Source organism: Balaenoptera physalus (genome assembly GCF_965194825.1).
Source record: "Balaenoptera physalus genome assembly, chromosome: 9".
NCBI lineage: Eukaryota > Metazoa > Chordata > Mammalia > Artiodactyla > Balaenopteridae > Balaenoptera > Balaenoptera physalus.
Window position 1 is genome coordinate 18,890,066 of NC_138888.1, and position 20,704 is coordinate 18,910,769.

The 20,704-nt window shown below is 35.2% G+C and overlaps 1 protein-coding gene and 1 pseudogene across 2 annotated transcripts in view; both read right to left on the bottom strand.

Annotated features, from left to right (window-relative positions):
* ADGB (androglobin) overlaps positions 1–20,704 on the bottom strand; it is a 167,508-nt gene that overhangs the window by 9,921 nt on the left and 136,883 nt on the right. The window contains 5 exon segments of the mRNA XM_082475050.1: positions 900–1,002; positions 1,751–1,927; positions 6,444–6,616; positions 15,743–15,854; positions 18,296–18,492. Of these exon segments, the coding sequence (XP_082331176.1) occupies positions 900–1,002; positions 1,751–1,927; positions 6,444–6,616; positions 15,743–15,854; positions 18,296–18,492 (762 nt within the window).
* LOC309666554 (calcium-independent phospholipase A2-gamma pseudogene) lies at positions 3,883–6,423 on the bottom strand (annotated as a pseudogene). The gene has a single exon. The product of its transcript is annotated as a calcium-independent phospholipase A2-gamma pseudogene (transcript).

Genomic DNA, 20,704 nt, shown 5'->3' on the forward strand with positions numbered 1-20,704 from the left:
TAAGGTGACCATCTGAGCTTTGGTCTCTAAATATACAAAATGGAAATAGTAAGGTCTACCTCATAGTTGCTGTAGGTTAAAGTGAGATAATAAACATAAAGCACTTTGAGCAGTGCCCATCCCAGAATAACAGGATTGGGGTGATATTTAATTTTTATCCTCTTCACATGAGAAGTTAAGGGACATTACTTTTATAACAATTATTGAGTTATACTCCTGAAGATGTAAAAGTGGAAAAGCACGATTTGGGATGTGAATGTCTTCAGCCTCCCTGGACAACTCAGCATGGTGATAGATGGAGGTATAGCCAAGTGTTTGTGGGAAGAGCCCTGGGGTGATGGAGAGCTATGTCTGCATGCTGCCTCTGTCCCTGGGTAGCTTGTGAATTTAGCAAATTACTCTGGGCCTGGGTCCTTACTGGCAAGTTCGAAATAATATTTGTATCAGTGGGTTGATGTGAGTATTGGATGAAATAATTAGTATTTTATAGTTCCAGGCCCATGGCAAATTGTTCACTGAAAGTAGTTAGCTTTCTTACTTTGATTCTTATTGCTATTGTTTATTGCTATTGTGATTAGAAAGGTGCCAGATTTATAGTTGTGAGCTTGCCTTCAATTTCACATACTGCTACCTTCTAACGAGGCGGCACCCTTATTTCTGGTTTCATCTTTTCTTAAATGGGGAAGATCATATCTACTTGGGGACAAAGTGAACACCTGCTTGGTAAAAAGAAAATGCTTCAGAATCTATTTTCTTACAGAAGTGTCTATAACTTTACAATCCTATAATGAAATAGATTCTGAAATTTTTCTTTTTACCAAGCATGACTTGCTGACTAGCTTTGAAGAGGTGCAAGTAACAGCTCCGTGCTTGGGGCAGCTGGGGCAGGGTTCACTGACCTTCTTCCCCTTCTTTGGTTTGGCTTTCAGACATAGGCATGCACTCAGCATCAGGTGTTTTCTTAATGAACCGGCTGAGATAATGGAGACGCGCCTGGGCAGCCTAAAGGACAGACATTATCAACACACATTACAGGCAATACCATCTCAACAGTACTCAAAAGACACGGGAAAATGTGAATGAATACGGCAGCCTGAACCAGACCAGCTCTTATGAATTACCAAAGAAAAACTCCAATTCTGAACCATCCATGATCTTGACAGTGATTTGTGAGAACTAATGAAGAAGAAGTCCTAAAACTCATACGCTGTGCATGCTAGCTTAGATCCAGGTGCTCCTGAACCTTTTTCATCTGCCTCAATAACCCTGAGTTGGGGACATGAAGCACATATAAATAATAATGTTTCACTATGGCAACGATTCTTATATAAAATATAGAGAGGAGGAATCATGAGGTATGTGTGTTCCACAAGGGCAGCACATGATTTTTCTCTATCTAAGGTTGTTCAAATTACATGAAAGCACATATTAAACATTTTTATGCTTTCTTAGTTGGGAGTGTTAAGGACAGAGAGTGTTAATCCCAGGTGATGTGAAAGAACAAGGCGACCTACAGTTTGGGCCATAAGTGGCACCATTATGTGCTTTGCTTTTGGAAGTCATCTGGGTATCCGGATAATAACATTTCACAATGTGTTCAAATGTGGTCTTAATATTTAGTTAGTTGATGCCGGACAAAATTCCAGATATTTCCTAAAGGAAAGACTATGTTGTTTCACCAATGTGGCTCTTCCTTCAGACCACGCCCAGGAATGAAAGGTAAAAGGACAACTTTTCAAACTCAGGTAACCTTGATTGATCTTCCTGGCTCAGTCATCTCCCAGGCCTGCTTCATGGCTCGGATTTCATCTGCTTGTTCTGTATCTTTTTTCACTTCAAAAAAGTCTGCTTCATTGTATTCAGTGACCAACCTCAAAATCCAGTAGGGTTTATTTGGGTCTTCTTGTTGAGGGTGAGCAGTGGATATCTGGCAAAGTAAAGTAAAAACCTTTGGGTCAGATGCTTTCCTCCTTTCAAAAGGATCTAGATTTTACCCTATGACCCATAATTTCACTTAAGTATTTAAGCCAAGAGAAATGAAAACATATATTCACAACAAGACTTGGAAAAGAACATTTATTATAGCCTCATTCATATTAGCCTAAAAAGGGGAAACAATATAAATATCTGTCAACTGATGAATGGATAAACAAATTGTAGTATGTTCATACATGGACTACTACTTAACATTAAAAAGTAATAAACTATTAATGCATACCACAGTGTGGTTGAATTCCACAGACAGACATTATACAGAAATAAAGAAGCACAAAAGAGTACTTTTGTGTTGAGCACAAAAGAGTACTTCTTGTATGATTCATTTGTATGAAATTCCAGAACAGGCAAAACTTGCTTGGGGGAGAGGTATGGGGATGACAGAACCCACTGCAAAGAGGTTTAAGGGAATTTCTAAGCTTATGGAAACGGTCTATAATCTGAACCTTGACAGAGATGTGGGTTACATGGTGAATTCACTTGTCAAACCTCACTGAATTGTACATTTAAGATTGTTGCATATCACTCTATGCAAATTTCACCTAAAAACTGTAAATAAAAATAATTCTAAATTGCACTTAGGCTCACTCATACCATCTCTTTACAAGAATGAGGGCAGGAATAGTTGATCATTTCCAAGCCTGGATATACTTGATATATATTCATTAGGAAAGTTAACATTTTGCTGTCTTGTAGGATCACTTTCACGGACTTTAGGCTGGGAGCAGATTGACATAGGACTTGAAAATGTCTAGATAAGTGAGGCTTATTGGTAGCAATCTGGTAAGGAGACGAGCTTGAGTCTGATGAGGTTACTAGCACTTTACATAAGACTGAGACAATGTCAATAATCCATATTACAAACGCAGATGGGGACGTGGAGACTGGGGGGCCACTGAATAAAGTTTTCACGTGTAGTTTGGTTTTAAGGTGATCAAAAAGACCTCCTAGCTTTCTACAATATTCCCTTAATATTCTGATGAAAATTTAAATCTCACAATTGGATATTCTTTTATTTCTTCCTTCTAAAACACAGTACATAAGCTTTTACCATCTTTTATATTGCTTGATAAATGAGTTTTTCAGAAACTTCTCTGGGATCAAGTTTTGATTAGGGAAGGGAACACTATGAAGGACTAAGGGAAGGCCACATGTCTATAAGAATTTATGGATTGAATTTAGCTTATTTGCTTTAAATTTGAATAGTTTTGTTGTTGTTAATGATAGGACTATTTTCTCAGAAAATTCAAATAATTGATTTTATAAACTGGGCTACATCTCGAAAAGTTAACACACAGCATTATCTTGAAGTTACAAGTGGAAAAAAGTGGTTGACTGGAACTTCACCTATGTTTTTGAGCAAAACAATGTTGAAAGAAACACATTTTGAATAGAAAATTTTATCTGGCTCTTTCATATTTCAAACGTAATTGTAATTTGATAGAGAGCGTTCCATTTGTCTGCATTTATTTAGATGATATTACACTAAAAGGCAGTATTTGGATTGTAGAATGTAGCTAGTGAGAACATAAGTAATATAAATTTAAGAAGAAATTAGCTTTTCCGTATGAAATAAAATAAAGGATCAAATAAATTCAACATGATTCTGGTGAATAAAGCAAAAATACAAAGTATATTATTATAGTTTTTGGTTTCCTGTTTGGCCTATATGTTAAATTTTCAAACATCAAACAATATAATACCAATAGCTACTAAAACCAACTAGCACAATATTAAGGTTCCTAAAGCTTAGTTCATTTTTAATGTCATAAAAACCCAATTCCCATGTGAATTCTGTAACCAAACATACCTTTTGTGCTTCACAAGATATTCTAAACATTGTCTCTTTCAGGATTCCCTAGAATTCATGAGTATTTGAAAGTTAACTCAAATTGAATCCCACAGTTCCTTACTAAATTTGGTGGACCTTCTGAACAGGCTTTCATTTTGGAGAATATGCATACATTCTTCAAAATTTTGAAAAGAACAGAGGTTTTCACACATGTCAGTTTTTAGTTTTATCCAATCATTAGTTTTCTGAAGAACTTTTTTCTTGACAATATTTTTGCAAGTTTTTAATTTTTTTCTTTATTTCTTTCTATGTACTTCAACTCTTTTACCTGCAGCTTATCCAGCTTTTCATTTCAACTTTCATCTAGAGGTAAAGTTTTTACGCATGACAAGATTGAATCTAAAAATAGGTGTCAGGAAGTAATATAATAGATCATCAAGTATCATATGGGTTTCTTCTCTATCTGTAGCACTGTTGATAACTTTAGACAGTTCAAGCTTGTGTATGTCACCGTGTTTCTCACATCACTCTCATGATGTCCAATGTCCTAGGCACTCTAATGGTATGTCTGGCCAAAGACATTTACACTCATGCATTGCTAATGCTGAGGGGTTATTCGGAAGCAAATCTCCATTGTGATGAAGATTGTTTTCCAAATGCACACTTCGCACAGTAGCCTGGAGCAGCAGATATGGCTCTAGTGGCCTTCCACATCTTATACTGACAGCCTCCCAACTGGTAAGAGTTGATTCCAGGAAAATGACCATAGTTTCAGAAAACAAAAGTTGTTGGCACTTTCCCTCTGTTTACCATGGTAATTACTGCAGCTACCTTAGGACTTCAGGGATTTCTTGCTGTTTCTATCATTGGTGTGTATCCCATTCTATCCTTAAGAATATTTCCCCAAGTTTGACTGTCGTAAAATGCAGGGCTCCAACTCATTTTGACTGTTCCAACAATGACATTTTGTGAAAACACATCTCATCCTAATTTTCGATAAAGTTCCTCACATTCATCCAAGGGCATATGAAACAGCCCCAACATGAAAGCTAATATGGCACCTGTACTTCCACCACAAATGCAGTCAGAGAGCTGATGAACTGGCTTCTGAGTGAGTTCACCTGATTTCCGCAATGTCTAAAGAGCAACCACACCCCTTGTTGTTCTATCATCAATTGTGCGAATTAGGATTCCTCTTCCTTTCACTGGATTCATGCAGCCAAATTAAGGCCAGAATTTCTCTAACTGCAGCCTGAAGAATGCCATCCTTAATTTGTCTCAGTCATAATAAATATGGAATAATTCTTTCCTTGGCAGCCACTCCTTTTCCCTCAGGAAATTCTTGAAGATGAAAAGTCAGTTGTTCAACCCTATTAATGCAGAGCTTTGGCTCAGTTGTTCTTAATGCTTGAATAAATGCCCAGGTTCTGTCATCAATACTCATCCTAGCAATCTTGTCTTGTTGAAGAGATAAATGCTTTTTCTTCTCTCCATTTTTGTCTTTGCTAATAGTCTGCTCAGTTTTTAACTGCCTCTTCCTGTTCTTTGGACTGAATCATACTTTAATTTGGGAATGTATCCACCAATTTAACCACCTACACTAAAGTTTGTACACCTTCAGTGGGATGAGAAAGAGAGTTAGCTGTACTTTGTTTAGTAGAAACTAGAAGAACCTCATTTGTCCTCTTCTTCCTTACTCTGACCTGTATCTGGTACAGCTTGTACTCTTTTGTCTGGACTATTGCAGTGCTTTCTGATGGTTTTCCCATCTCTAATCTTTTCCCCTTTAATTTCATACCCTTAAAAGTCACCAAGGTATCTGAAATGTAAATCTGATCATGTCAGTACACTTCTTAAAGTCAGTACACTTCTTAAAGTCCCATCTCCCAGCCCTGTGTAGCCTAAGCTGTGATCACAAATGATAGGAAGATTTTGTCCTCACAGGTAATTTGTTTTGAGTTCAGTGTTTTTAAATAACTTGAATTTGAGTATCTTTAGGACTCTGCTTGCACTCCTCAAACTTGCCACCCACATACTCTTCCTTACCCTTAATCATTGGGATTACCTACCTGGTCCTGAAAATATTTGGAATCAGGACCCCTGGCTTGCAGATAGAGTCCCAGCTTTCTAACCAGGCTTTCTAAAAGGCTCCCCTCCACCTGACCCTTACTTACCCTTCCAGCCTCATACCCCATAACTTAGTGGTTCAAAAACCAAATTGTGTTGGGTTTTTGCCTCTGAATGTCTTTGCTCACTGATTCAGTTCAGGACTCCTCTAGGCAGAGGCTGAAATAGGTACCTATCCTTTCTACCACTGTGCATACCATATCTAACATTACAACTCTCTCTTTACCTTCAGTCTCCTCCATTAGACTGTGAGTTCCTTGAAGGTAGGGACTGTATAATATTAATATTAGAAAGCCAAGTCCCCAAAACAGTGTCTTACATATTAAAAGCTCAATTAACGCTTTTTGACACTAAACTAAGGAAGACTGCTTACAGAAGGTGCCCAAGGAATGTCTTTAAGGTATCTAGATGATTGCTGCAAACAGGGAGATGGAATTTTTCAGGTTTTCCTCAAAAGATATGGGAAAATAGGGACCCAATGAACCTAAATTTATTAAATGACTCCAATAAAAAAAAGCATCACACCCACCTGAGGCTCAAAGCGAGGCGCTTGTTTTTCTTTGGCTATCTTTTCTTTCTCAGAAGACTTTTCTTTGCCTTTCCTTGTTGTTTTGGAAGTTCCTAAAGATTTTTGTCCCTCACTAATAGTGTGGGAATCTGGACTTCCTAAGGTAATTAATTCCTCATGTTTCTCTCCATGTGCTAGAAAAACAAAAAAAGGAAACCAGTGAGTCATGATATAATAATAAAGTCATGTCATGTAGGAAAAAGGGAAGAAGTCGGAAAAATGGTTAGTCTAAGGCATTTGGATTTTTTTTCTTTATTTAAACAAGCAGGTAAGCAAACAAGCAGACAGACCTTTTATAAAGATCTGTGTGACTCCCTTTTATACAATTGAGAAATAATTCACATACTATAAACTTCCCATTGAAATGTATAAATCATGGTTTTGGTTTATTCATAAGGTTATATAATGATCATTACTATCTAATTTGTTTCTGATCTGGATGCTCTCAGTTCATTTTCTTGCCTAATTGCCTTGGCTAGTATCTCCAGTACAATATTGAATTGATTTATCTCTGCTTTAATATTTATTATTCCCTTCTTTCTGCCTACTTTGGGTTTACTTTTTTTCTTTCTTTTCCAGTTTTCTAGTTTTTTAAGGTGGAATATTAAGTTATTGATTTGAGATCTTTGTTCATTTTAAATGTAAGCATTTATAGCTATAAATTTCCCTCTTAGTACTGCTTTCATTGCATCTCATAAGTTTTGGTATGTTGTTAATTGTTTTTCATTCATCTCTAAGTATTTTAAAATTTCCCTTATGGTGCATTTTATTTCTTCATGTGGATACAAGTTACTGCATAGTGTCCTTTGATTTCAGCCTGAACGATTTCCTTCAGTATTTCTCATAGGGCAAGTTTGTCGGTGACAAAGTTTTTCAGTTTTTGTTTTTCTGGGAATGAGGCTTTGAAAGAGATACAGTTCCATTTTCCTGTACCAGGAATACAGGCTGTTAGTTTTCAAGGTTACTGCTGAGCTGGAGACCAGGGGATGGGACTGAGGCAAGTAAAAATGTCATAAAGGTAACTGTTCTTAAAGAGATATGGCTGTTTTTCTTGAATAAAGCCTTTGCTAATTTCCAGAATTCTGAAAAGTTGATTCTGATCATTTCTGCCAGTTTTTTCATTGTTTTTATGGAGGAATAAATATTTGGAGTCCTTTTTCCTGCTATTTCCATTGATGTCCTCCTGGATTTCTTTTCTTATTTGAAGCTTCTGAGTTATCTCTGCATGCTGTTTGTCTGGGGCAGAGTCCTGAGAGAATGGAGAACTCACATAGGCCAGGTCTCTCACAGCCGCCTGGAGACCTTGTCACAAGAGCATGAAATATCAAAAAGCTCTGCGGAGTACGTGAGATTCCATACTAAACAGCTCAGCTCTTGCGTGTGATGAGTAGGCAAAGAAAAAAGTGGACCGATTGAACTTGTGAGCAGAAAAGTGAAAATAATGAGACCACTTAATGAAAATAAGGTTACTTAAATGAGAGTAAGAATGAGGCACAAGGGTAGAAATGATGAGCCATAGAAACCGAATCAAGAGAAAAAAAAAAGAACAAAAGAAGACAAAGATTTTTATAGGAAGCCACACAGTAAAATCACCTTTTATCAGAAACCCAGGATAGAATGTAGAGAGGCTGCAAAGGACATATTTTCTCTTTGGTTCTTTGATATCCTTTGTTAACCAAAAACTTTGAGGTTGAAGAAACATTATTTGCACAGAAATGGAAGCCCATGTATTTCAGCACCGCTTCCCTGCAGAGGCTCCTCATGCTGTCTCTGCTGTATAGAGATGGTGCAGTACCAGCTCTTCATCTTTAGCCCAATATGATGTAACTGGGCTTCGACCAGTCTCAGTGGCCACAGCTACCACCTCACTTAAATCCAGGTCCCAGAGGTCTCAATGCCAGCAAAATCAGGAGTTAACTACATTTTAGAGATCTATCTGTGGCCAGTGCTACATAATAGTACCTGATAAAAACTGGAGTAGAAGAATTCATTCTTTTTATCTTGTGTAGCCAGACAACTCTGTTACCAGTTATGCTATGCTTACTGTAAAGCAGCAATTCACAAATTTGATGAATGTATGAGTCACCTAGGGAGTCTGGAAAATGTAGGTCTTGAAGCCCAAACCCCAGAGAGTCCAAACTCTTAGAGTTTGATATGGGGCCCAGGAATGTACAGCTTTAAAAACTCTCTCAAGTGGTTCTGATTCATACTTTGAGAAACACTGCTTTAAGAAATGTATACAGTTTTCCCTTTCCTTGGAAGCAAATGTTGCAAAGGGATGGGCGGAAGGGAAGAATACCAGTGAGTTAGAGTTCAGTGAAGCTGAAGGTTCCTTTACAAGAGTGGTTTTCACACTTTAGCCTGTGTCAGAACCACCTGAAGGGCTTGTTAAGAAACAGATTTCTGGACCCCACCCCCCAAACTTTCTGATTTGGAAGGTATGAGGCGGAGCCCCCAAATTTGCTTTCTAACAAGTATCCAGATAGTTCTGAGGCTGCTGGTCCAAGGACTGCACTTAGAGAAACACGGGTTTACATTTAGGAGGGTATAATTACCTTTTCCCAATATGAAGGATTTCGCTTTATGTTCTATTAATTTTTTTCTAACAAATACCCAAGTATTGGGAGAGCAAATGATATTTGTTGAATCCCTACGATGTTTCTTTCTCTTTTAATTCTCAAAGAATCCCAGCAGGGTAGGTTCAGAGAGTTTATGTAATTTACTCAGGCTCTCCCAACTGATAAGTTGAATCAGCATTCAAATAACAGTTCAAAGGACATGTCAGTCCCTTTCAAAATCGGAGTCTTGTAAGTCACCCCATCAGCAAAGTAAAACAGTAATTGCGAAGAATCCAGATCTTATTTCACTTGGTCTCGGTTATCGGCTGCTTTCAAAGTGGGGACAGAGCATCCTGCACAACCGCAAGCACCATGATTTTACAAGGGGGCAACTTGCCTCTCTGCCAACAACCCCAGCCTGCTGAGAAGTGTGGTGCTAGGGAAGATCCTTTGGTCAAATAATCAAATGACTTAGAAGTGAATCCGGATCAGCCACTGGAGGTTAACTTTGGCAGGTTTATTGTATTCATTAAGCTTAAGTGAAACCTAAGACTGTGCCACAGGCTTTAAAAAAAAACAATAAAAAACATTTAAAATAGGATCTTACCTAGTATCATACACCCCAGGTTTTTAAGATGTTAACAAATGTCAGATGAAATGGAATCTCAAGCTGCTCCATTAGGTATTTCTGGTGCTTTCTTTTTCTCACTACCCATAATTCTTAATGTTTGAGTCATACATTTAGGCACATTTGATTCCACTCAAATTAACATATTCTAATATTCAAGTTTACATACGTGAACATTTACTACAGTGTGAAGCACACAGCAGGTGCATACCATCCTCTTTCTTTACATTATTAATATATAGAATAAAATAATTTCCATATTATTTAATGGCTTACAATATGGTAACCTTTTCTCCCAGGAATTACAAGTTCAACAAGGGTGAGAATATCATTACATACTTCATTTTAAATTCCTAATTTCACCTAGTATAGGGCTGAACTCATAGTATGTATTCATTTTCAGATTGCCTAAGTTTAATATGTAAAGCTTTATAGGGAACCTGTATGTGTTGGGAGCATATATGTCAGTAAGATGCAAGAATAAATATCCTAGTAGGTCAAAATTGTGAAAAATGTGACCCCGCTTTGCATATTCATGTAATTAGAAGAATTACAGAAATGTAATTTTGATTTTATGATTAAAATTCAGTGCTTAGATTTATATATCCAGAAACTAAAACTGGTTGGGATTTGAACATTAATATAATTTCTCAACTAGAAAACTTGTTTAGAACAAAGTATACATTTACCAAGTACAATCACACTTGGTAAATATAAACAGAAACACCATGTATATATGAATATATAAATATATATAGTATCTACAATGCTTGGTTTCTTCAAATACTCTGAACTGGATACACCATGCATGTATTGTGCCTAAGAAAAACCAATAATATAATATTTATTAGAGTTCAGGAAATAATGTTATAATCCTGCTAATAAAATTAGCAGTGGGACTTGAAACCTTTTTTTGAGAATGATAAAGTTTATGTTTAATGCGAATAGATTAGAACTTCAAATATGCAGGCCAGCAATATAAACAAAAGGACTTCAAAATAACAAGACCGCTAATTATGTATAAAGGCAGATGATATCATTAAGTATTACCTGCTCAAGATTCTCCATTTTCTATTTTCTTAAGTGAAAGTAAGCAATTTTTACTAAAACTTAAGTATTGAAATATACTAAAGGTGGCACTGTTGCTTCATGTTAACCAGAGGCCAAACTTCCTAAAATTTTATAATAGAAATATCCTAGGTTGTACATAGCCATGTTTCAGGCCTTATATTTTATCATGAGTTATAAAGATGTAAAATTTTGAAAAAAATTAAATTATATATTTTTTAAAAATTATATATTTTATTTCTCATATAAATTAAACATTGAGTTTAAATCAGTAAATAGGGCAACATTTCCATTTAATTTACATAAAATTTTAAATTAGGTCACCAATGTACAAATGAAAAAAATACTTGACCAATTTATGTTTGATATATTTATAATTGAAAAGCAAGCTAAGTGAACAATTTTAAGACATTAAGAACTTAATTTCTCTAAAGTATATCACATTCTTAAGGTTAAAGTTTGTAGGTTGAGTTGTAAATATAATTGACAAGTGGAAGTGGGCATATTGATATGTTTTAATTTAAACAAATTGGCTAACTAAAAAAACACATTTATAAACATGAAATTAGAGAATGATTATTCTGAATTCAAAAGCCACTTAACTTTCAAAAAGATTGAAACATATTCTTTCAAATAGATAATTTTCCTGGTTCATTTTAAATACAATTCATCCTGAATTTCTTTGCTACTTTCAGCAAAAAATGTATTAGGTGACACAAGGTGTCATTTAATTTTAGCAGCTGATCATTCACACATAAACTTGTCAAATGTGATGTCAAAAAAGAAGACATATAATTATTCCTAAAGACTTATTTTCTAGTTGGAATACACAATAATGATAAAGCCATTTTTTGAAGTGCTACTAGGTTCTAGGAACTTTATATATATTATCTTGAATCTTCCAAACAACTTTGAAATAGAGGAGTTATTATATAATATAGGAGTTATTCTAATTTTGCAGGTGATAACCCAGTTTCAGGTAGTGGAATGTACAGTAGTTTAGCCACTCTACTGTATTTCTCCATTTAATGTTAACTTCCTTTTAAAAACTTAATTCATATTATTAATTTTGTACCATAATCAAGATCTACATTTTACATTATTCTAGTTCATAGATTATACTACTGTGTTCAGTTACTGAAAATCCACCTGTGTCGGACAATTTGAACTTGAGAAACATACATTACATTCCCAGGACTTATTTATCATATAACTGGAAGTTTGTGCCTTTTGAGCACTTTTACTCATTTTCTATGTCCCCCAGCCACCTCTCTGGCAACCACCAATCTGTTCAATGTTTCTATGAGTTCCATTATTTCAGATTCCACATGTAAGTGAGATCATACAGCATTTGTCTTCTCTGACTTATTTTCGCTTATCATAATGTCCTCAAGCTTCATTCATGTTGTTGCAAAAGACAGGTTTTTCTTCTTTTTATGGCTGAATAATATTCCATTGTGCATATTTACCACAATTTCTTTACCCATTCATCAATCAATGGACACTTAGGCTGTTTGCATGTCTTGGCTATTGTAAATAATGCTGCAATGAACATGTAGGTGCAGATATCTCTTGGAGATAATGTTTTCATTTCCTTAGGATATATACCCAGAAGTGGATTTGCTAGATCATATGGCAGTTATATTTTTAATTTTTTGAGGAAACTTCATCCTCCATCCATAATGGCTGCACCAATATACATTTCTACTAGCAGTGTACAAAGCGTTCCCCCTTCTCCATATTCTTGCCAATACCTGCTACCTCTTATCTTTTTGATAATAGCCATCCTAACAAATGTGAGGTAAAATCTCATTGTGGTTCTGAATTACATTTCCCTGATGATTAGTGATGTTGAGCATCTTTTCGTTTGTCTGTTGGCCATCCGTATGTATTCCTTGGAAAAATGTCTATTCAGGTCCTCTGCCCATTTTTTAATTGGATTGTTTCTTTTTTTGATATTGAGTTGTATGAATTCTTTATATATATTGGATATTAACCTTTTATCAGATATATGGTTTGCAAATATTTTCTCCCATTCCATAACTTGCTTTTAATTTTATTGATGGTTTCCTTTGCTGTGCAGAAGCTTTTTAGTTTGATATAGTCCTACTTGTTTATTTTTGCTCTTGTTGCTTATACTTTCGGTATCAATACCAAAAAAATCATCGTTAAGACTGATGTCAAGGATTTTATCCCCCATGTTTTCTTCTAGTTTGTAGTTATATACAAATTTTAGGATTTTACTTTTTCTGTGAAAAATGCCACTGTAATTTTGATAGAGACGGCATTGAATGTACACATGGCTGTGGGTAGTACAAACATTAAAAAAATATATTGGATTAGAAGCCAGACCTTCAGGCAGTAGCTTTTAAAGCATGAAAATAGACCTTTCAGGGAAAGACTGGGAGATGGGCAGTTCTGTCTGCTGTCTCTGCACTGAGCCCTGGAGGCCAGAGCATCCATGGAAGCCTACTAAGAACTATTTGCTATAGTCTTACGGGTCTTGTGGACAAAACCCCATTGGCCTTTAGAGCTAGGTGTTTTGGGTGCCAGTCACTCACGTGGAAACTTTAATAGCTGGGGCACTAGACGTTCAGCCCAAACTCTTTGCTTTGGGTGTTGTGAGTTCCCTTCCAATTGTATCTCACTGTGCTGGGTGTGGGGTTTATGGCGAGAGTATATCTCAACCTTTATGATACGTTTTGGTGTGAGTTTTTCCATTTGCCTGATGTGTAGGAGGTAATCAGCTGTGTATCTGTTTCTGTGGGAGGAGGTAAATTCAGGAGCATCCTATGTCACCATCTTAAACCAGAATTCAGTTTTCAACTCTTTTGTGTAAATACTAAAGAGCACAGTTACTGGTTACATAGTGTCAATGAAAAATTAATTAGTCGATCTAAGAAAGAAATGGAAAAGTTTTTCGAGTCAAATTGAGGATTATAACCCAGGAACGGCATTTCAGAAAGCTCTGAGAACTGTTCCACCCATTAGAAGTCAAGGCAGGGCTTCCCTGGTGGCGCAGTGGTTGAGAATCTGCCTGCCAATGCAGGGCACACGGGTTCGAGCCCTGGTCTGGGAAGATCCCACATGCCGCGGAGCAACTGGACCTGTGAGCCACAATTACTGAGCCTGCGCTTCTGGAGCCTGTGCTCCGCAACAAGGGAGGCCGCGATAGTGAGAGGCCCGCGCACCGCGATGAAGAGTGGCCCCCGCTTGCTGCAACTAGAGAAAGCCCTCGCACAGAAACGAAGACCCAACACAGCCATAAATAGATAAATAAATAAATTAAAAAAAAAAAAGTCAAGGCATAGTTATATAAGGTTTTTGAGACAGAGGGCTGTACATTAAATGACAAATTATTGACAGTTTACACAATCCAGATCTAAGCGTCATCTTGGCCCCTTAAAACATCAAGAAGGAATGTTATCCTTTAGGAATTGTCTTGTTGATGCCAGGAGAATGTTGCTTTTTATGATTGAGCAGGTATTTCTGCTGATGGGGGAGGTTTGGTAGATGCATAATGCAGATACACAATGCACAGTAGAGGGGAGAGAGGAGACCAAAGGGCAGAGAACATTTTTTATGTTCACATTTTTCTTGTCATGCCATACAATGTGAATTTTATTTCACAACAGTAAATGCATTTTTAGTTTCATAAGAAACCATGCACCTCAGTGTTCACTGCAGCACTATTTACAATAGCCAGGACATGGAAGCAACTTAGTAAGTCCATTGACAGATGAATGGTTAAAGAAGATGTGGCACATATATACAATGGAATATTACTCAACCATAAAAAAGAATGAAATAATGCCATTTGCAGTGACATGGATGAACCTAGATATTGTCATACTGAGTGAAGTAGGTCAAACAAAGACAAATATCATATGATATCGCTTATATGTGGAATCTAAAAAAATGATACAAATGAACCTATTTGCAAAACAGAAATAGAGTCACAGATATAGAAAACAAACTTATGGTTACCAAAGGGGAAAGGGGGTGGGGGTGGGGTAAATTGGGGGTTTGGGATTAACATATACACACTAGTATATATAAAACAGATCATCAACAAGGACCTACCTACTGGATAGCACAGGGAACTCTACTCAAAACTCTGTAATGACCTATATGGGAATAGAATCTAAAAAAGAGTGGATATATGTATATGTATAACTGATTCACTTTGCTGTACAGCAGAAACTAACACAACATTGTAAATCAACTATACTCCAATAAAAATTAATTAAAAGAAAAGAAACCTTGAAACTTGTCTTCCAACTTGGCTGTACCATTTTGTATTCCCACTATCAATGTATGAGAATTCCTGTTGCTCTGTATCCTCACCAGCTTTTGGTGTTGTAGTATGCTCTTTTGTATTGTATAGTTTTATTTTAAAAATAATGTACATATGTTAATTTTTATGATTAGGCAATCTTGCTTCAAATTTGAAAAGAATACACATTGAAAATACTCATTCCTTCAGATTTAATTATTATACTGCATAATGTGATATAGTGCTTAGGAGTAGAGGCTATTTCAGATTTTTTTTTTTAGTCTAAAGCATCAAACTATCATTTCCTTCTCAGGAATATTAAGAGTAGTTTACATTTTAAAAAGTAAACCTGTATCTTCTTTCAGTAGGAGATTCTCCTTCTTTTAAATATTTTTAAAAACTTATCTTTAAAGTTATACTTTCCCAAAAACTTGGACAAACATAATTTTATAACTAGAAAAGTTTCCTGTACCTTTGTTAGATAATCATCTAGTAATTTTTACTAACTGGACAAACTTTGTTTAAACTAGGCCTAAACAATCATATATTTTTGGTTTTTATAAACCAAACAGCAAGATTTTGAAACATGTAATCAATTAACAGAACAGGAAATGCCACTGGATTAAAGTACAAATTGTAAGCAATAAGGTTTTAATAATTACATGATAGATTTATTGTTAAATATTTCTAGAAGATATAAAACACATGAATAACATTTAGGGTGACATACCTTTGTTATCATTTTTCTCTAAGTCTTTTAGTGCTTGAACAAACGTCTGTTGACTTTCAGTGAGAGGCCAACTGTTATACAACACCAAACACTGTATAATATACTTGTATACCTAGGAAATAAAATGCAATAAACAATTAACAATAAAAATAAACATAGGATTTTAGGCACATAATAAATGAATATTTTTCTGGATCATATAATAATACTTTAATTAGATACTGTCAGATGTTCTCCAAAATTCTAGAATACCACAGTCTATAAAAGTTTATCCTCACAACCCCAAGAATACTTACCATCATATATTCTAGTATTTATAACTTTTGCATTCATGTTTATAAATGAAATTTACTTATTTTACTTTTGCTACTTATCAGTTTTGGAATCAGAATTACATTAATCTCTTAAAAAGGACTGGAAGGTTTGTATTTTTTTTCTGTTTTCTAGAACAATTTACTCTTCAAAAGTCTGTTAGATCTATCCTGTAAAGCAGTTAGGCCTATAGCTTTTTGGAAAGGTAAGACTTTGATTATCATTTCCGTTTTATTATTCTTATTTATTCTTATTTTATATTTTCTTTTTTTTAGTGGAGCAGCTATGCCATTCTTCCCCCTACTCCAGGAATTTTACATTTGAAACAATTTTTGTCAGTTTTAAATTGCTAGTATAGAGCTGTATATAATAGTTAAAATTTTTTTAAAACCTGTTGTTTGCATTTATACCTCTATCCTAATTTTTTGTTCTGTATTTGATTTATTTATATTTTCTTTCTTTTTTTCTTACTTGATTAGTCTTACAAGAAGCATGTTTACTTTATTAATCTTAAGAAAACACAGGTTTTATTAATTTTCCTAAATTTTATTCCCCATTTCATTAATTTCTACTCTCATTTTTATTCAAACTTTTTCTTCTTATTTTTGAGTTATTCTTTTACTCTTTCTAACTTTTTGTTTTAATAGCTTAGTTCATTTGTTTAATCATTCATACTTTCTGATGAAATTAATTTGAAAGTTGACATTCCACTGAATGCTACTTTAGATGTGGCTTACAAATATTGATTTGTAGTTTTTTATTTCTATGGAGTCCTTTGTATTTAATAGTTTCATTTTTTTTAAAAGGATATTTATTTTACTTTTTTTTTTTAAAGGAATTCCTTTATTTTTATTATTTATTTATTTATTTATTTATTTTTGGCTGTGTTGGGTCTTCGTTTCTGTGCGAGGGCTTTCTCCAGTTGCGGCGAGCGGGGGCCACTCTTCATCGCGGTGCGCGGGCCTCTCACTATCGCGGCCTCTCTTGTTGCGGAGCACAGGCTCCAGACGCGCAGGCTCAGTAGTTGTGGCTCACGGGCCTAGTTGCTCCGCGGCATGTGGGATCTTCCCAGACCAGGGCTCGAACCCGTGTCCCCTGCATTGGCAGGCAGACTCTCAACCACTGCGCCACCAGGGAAGCCCAATAGCTTCATTTTTTAATGATTTTTTTAAACTAAGCAATTATTTAGTATATTTCACTGTGTTTTCATATTTATGGGATTTTAAGCAGTTAATTACTAATTACTATTGCATTATGTTGAGATAACATTTACACAGTATAGTTTGGTTTTTACTGAGGCTTCCTGTGTGTTCTATGAAAAAGTATATTCTCTTTTATTAGGTGGAGGGTTCTATATAGATATCTAAAAGATTAAGCTTATACTTAATATTTCAAATCCTAGTGATCAAATATATTTTGTTTTTCAGCTTGATCTACTTGTTTCTGAAAGATATGTGTTAAAATATTCAACTCAATTGTTAACTTATTTTTCTCTACAGCTCTAATAGTTTTGCTTTTTATTTATTGAGTCTAGGCAGTGAGGTGCCTATATGTCAGTTATGGTCATACTGCTTTATTTTTCCTTTTATTTTTATATAATATCCCCCATGAATCCTATGTATTGAGATATTAAAATATCATCACAGCTCTCTTTTGGTTGAAGTTTAAACTTTCTGTGCTATTTTGTTTAAAAGTGTCACCTTTAGACTACTTACAGTTGGATCTTATTTTTTATCTAACCTTAAAATTTTATCCTTCTAATTGATTAATAATCCATTTGCATTTATTTTAATTACTGCCATATTAGGATTTATTTTTGGCATTTTGTTTTTATTTCTTTTAATTAGTTAATTTATTTTCTTGGTTTTCAATGGATAAATCATGTTTTCTTTTGCTGCCTTAAATTATATGCATTGTCCTTTATTTCTTCAACTTAAGGCACATGCAAATATGTTTTTCTTAATATATGACCTTTTTCAAAGTCACATAACCACTAACTCATATGTAATGTAAGATAATAACATCTACATTATAGGGTTAGTGTAAAAATTCAATTTGTCACATATTTTAAAATCTTGGCACAGAGAAAATTTTCAATAATTCTTCAATTTTGGTTATACACTAGTGGCACTACATATAAAAAGTATTATACATTAACAATTTTTAGGAAAATAATTGTTGCGATTTACGTTAAATTTTTATGAGCAGTACCATTAAATAATTCTTTTAAATGTAAATTACCTGCTGTGGTGTGCTAGCATTTTCTTCTATAGCGGGTACAGAGATAGTGTCCTCATCCAAAATAGGCTGGCCAGTGTCTACTATTGCACTTCCAGGTCTTTTATAGGATTTCTGACCTCCTGTGGCAGATTTCTTCTTAACGTAAAATTCTTGCTCTTTCTTGAATGAAGCATGAGTTGAAAGAATTTGCTTGCTAGCTGAACATGAGAAATATTAGGATTAAATTAAGATATGTGGAATGCGTAGTTATTACTGACTGTGTTATTTAGTTATATCCTTATAAAACACTCAAAGGGACAGGTCAATTTGTTTTGTTTTAATGAGATAAAAACCAACATCACTGGCTTCTTGGAAATATTCTGGTCTTAAAGAAACTTACTGTAATGGTATATGACTTGCATAGAGCAATGCATATTCTGAGCAACCACTGATTGATAAAAGATTATACAACAATTCAACAATTTCTCATTCATTCTGTGCCGCTCGAATGACAATAAACTAATACCACACACTCTGACTTCTTCAGCGTTTAATATTATGTGTGTGTATGTTACTGTAATTTTTAATTTTTACATTCATTATTTCTTAATTAACAGATAATATAAGTGCCATTGGAAGGGATACAAATAGATATGTTCTGGATGATATGAGCTGTATTCTCTACAGCTAGATATGAGCTGTATAATTGAATTAATTTAATTAATTAATGAGCTGTATAATTTGCATTAATTCATCAAACATGTATTGAGGAAACATAAGTGAAACACACAGGGAAATTCAGATTCCAACCATGACAGAATAATGGGCATTGGATTTATTTTTATACCATAAAAATGATAAATTTGGACAAAATGCATAAAACAACTGCTTTAAGCCGGAGGACAATAGACAGCCCAGGACTGTGATCCTTGAGAGAAGGGCAACATTCAGGATGATCTCTCCACTTCCCCACATTTCTGCCCATGAGGATCTTCTCACCCATGGCACAGCGAAATAGAGTTCAAACAGTGAACAGCTGTGTTGTCAGATTTAGGAAGCAAAGACTGGAATTTGAGGCTCCTGAGACAATTAGAATTTGTGAGGCAGGGTACCAGAAAGCAGGCATCTGAGCAGCAAAGGAACTCACAAATATGCATAGGGGTCTACTTGAGTCTTTAGCTGAATTTTAAACTTTGTTTGTACAAATACCTAATGATGCCTGGTAGACATTACTGGAAGATTGTGAGCTTAATGGAGATTCTGAAGGTTGCAGTGTTGAGAGACATTGGAGTTCTGCCAAAATGAAGAAAATTTAATGAAAACACAGATCATTCAGCTGAAACTCAAGAAAGGCTATTCTTTAGAGCTACCCTAGCCCTGGAGTAATGGAAACTCTAGACCTGACTTAAGAAAGCTTAGAACAAAGTTTTGATAGAATTAAGCTAAACTGTCAATAAATTGTCTGCGAGAACAAAATTCAACACTCTTTTGATGAAGACAGCATAATCTAGAGTCTTGGTAACGTAGCAGATACAATGGACAGTGCACAATGTAACCAATAGAAAAAAGTCAATAGAAATACCCTTAGAGCTGACACAGATGTTGGACTTAGCAAACAAGGACTTTAAAATAGTGATTAAAAATGTGTTTAAGGATTTAAGGGAAAAGGTTGACATAATGAAAGAACAAATGGTGAATATTAACAGAGAAATGAACTATATAAAAAATAAAAAGAAATTCTAGAGCTGACTATAACTGAAATGAGACATTCCTGGATGGACTTAAACATTGTCAAATTTAGAAGAAAACATTAGTAAACTTGAAAATAAGCAATAGAGATGATCTAAATGGAAGCAAAGAATAAAGAAAAAAAACTGAACAGAGGCTAAGTGACCCATGGTACAATATTGTAGTGGGTGGAATAGTGACCCCACCCCCCAAAGAGATATGTCCACCTAGAACCTCAGTATGTAACCTCATTTGACAAAAGGGTGTTTGCAGCTATAATTAAGGTAAGGATTCCACCATGAGATCAACCTGGATTAAAGAGGACCCTAAATCCTATGATGAGCATCCTTAAAAGAGAAAAGAAGAAGACACAGATACACAGAATGAAAGTCATGTGAAGACAGGGGCAGACATTGGTAGAGATATGCTCTCACAAGCCAAGAAATGCCAGGAGCCAACAACGGTTAGAAGAGGCAAGGAAGGATTCTCTCGTAGAGGCTTTGATGGAGATGTGGCTCTGATAACACCTTGATTTTGGACTTCTGCCTTCCAGAACCATGAGAGAATATATCTTTGTTGTTTCAAGCCACCCAGTGTGTGGTAAATTGCTACAGCAGCCCTAGTAAATGAATATAGCTATCAAATGATAAAATGTATGTGTATTCTTAGTCCTAAATGGAGCTCCTATAGAAATAAAATACT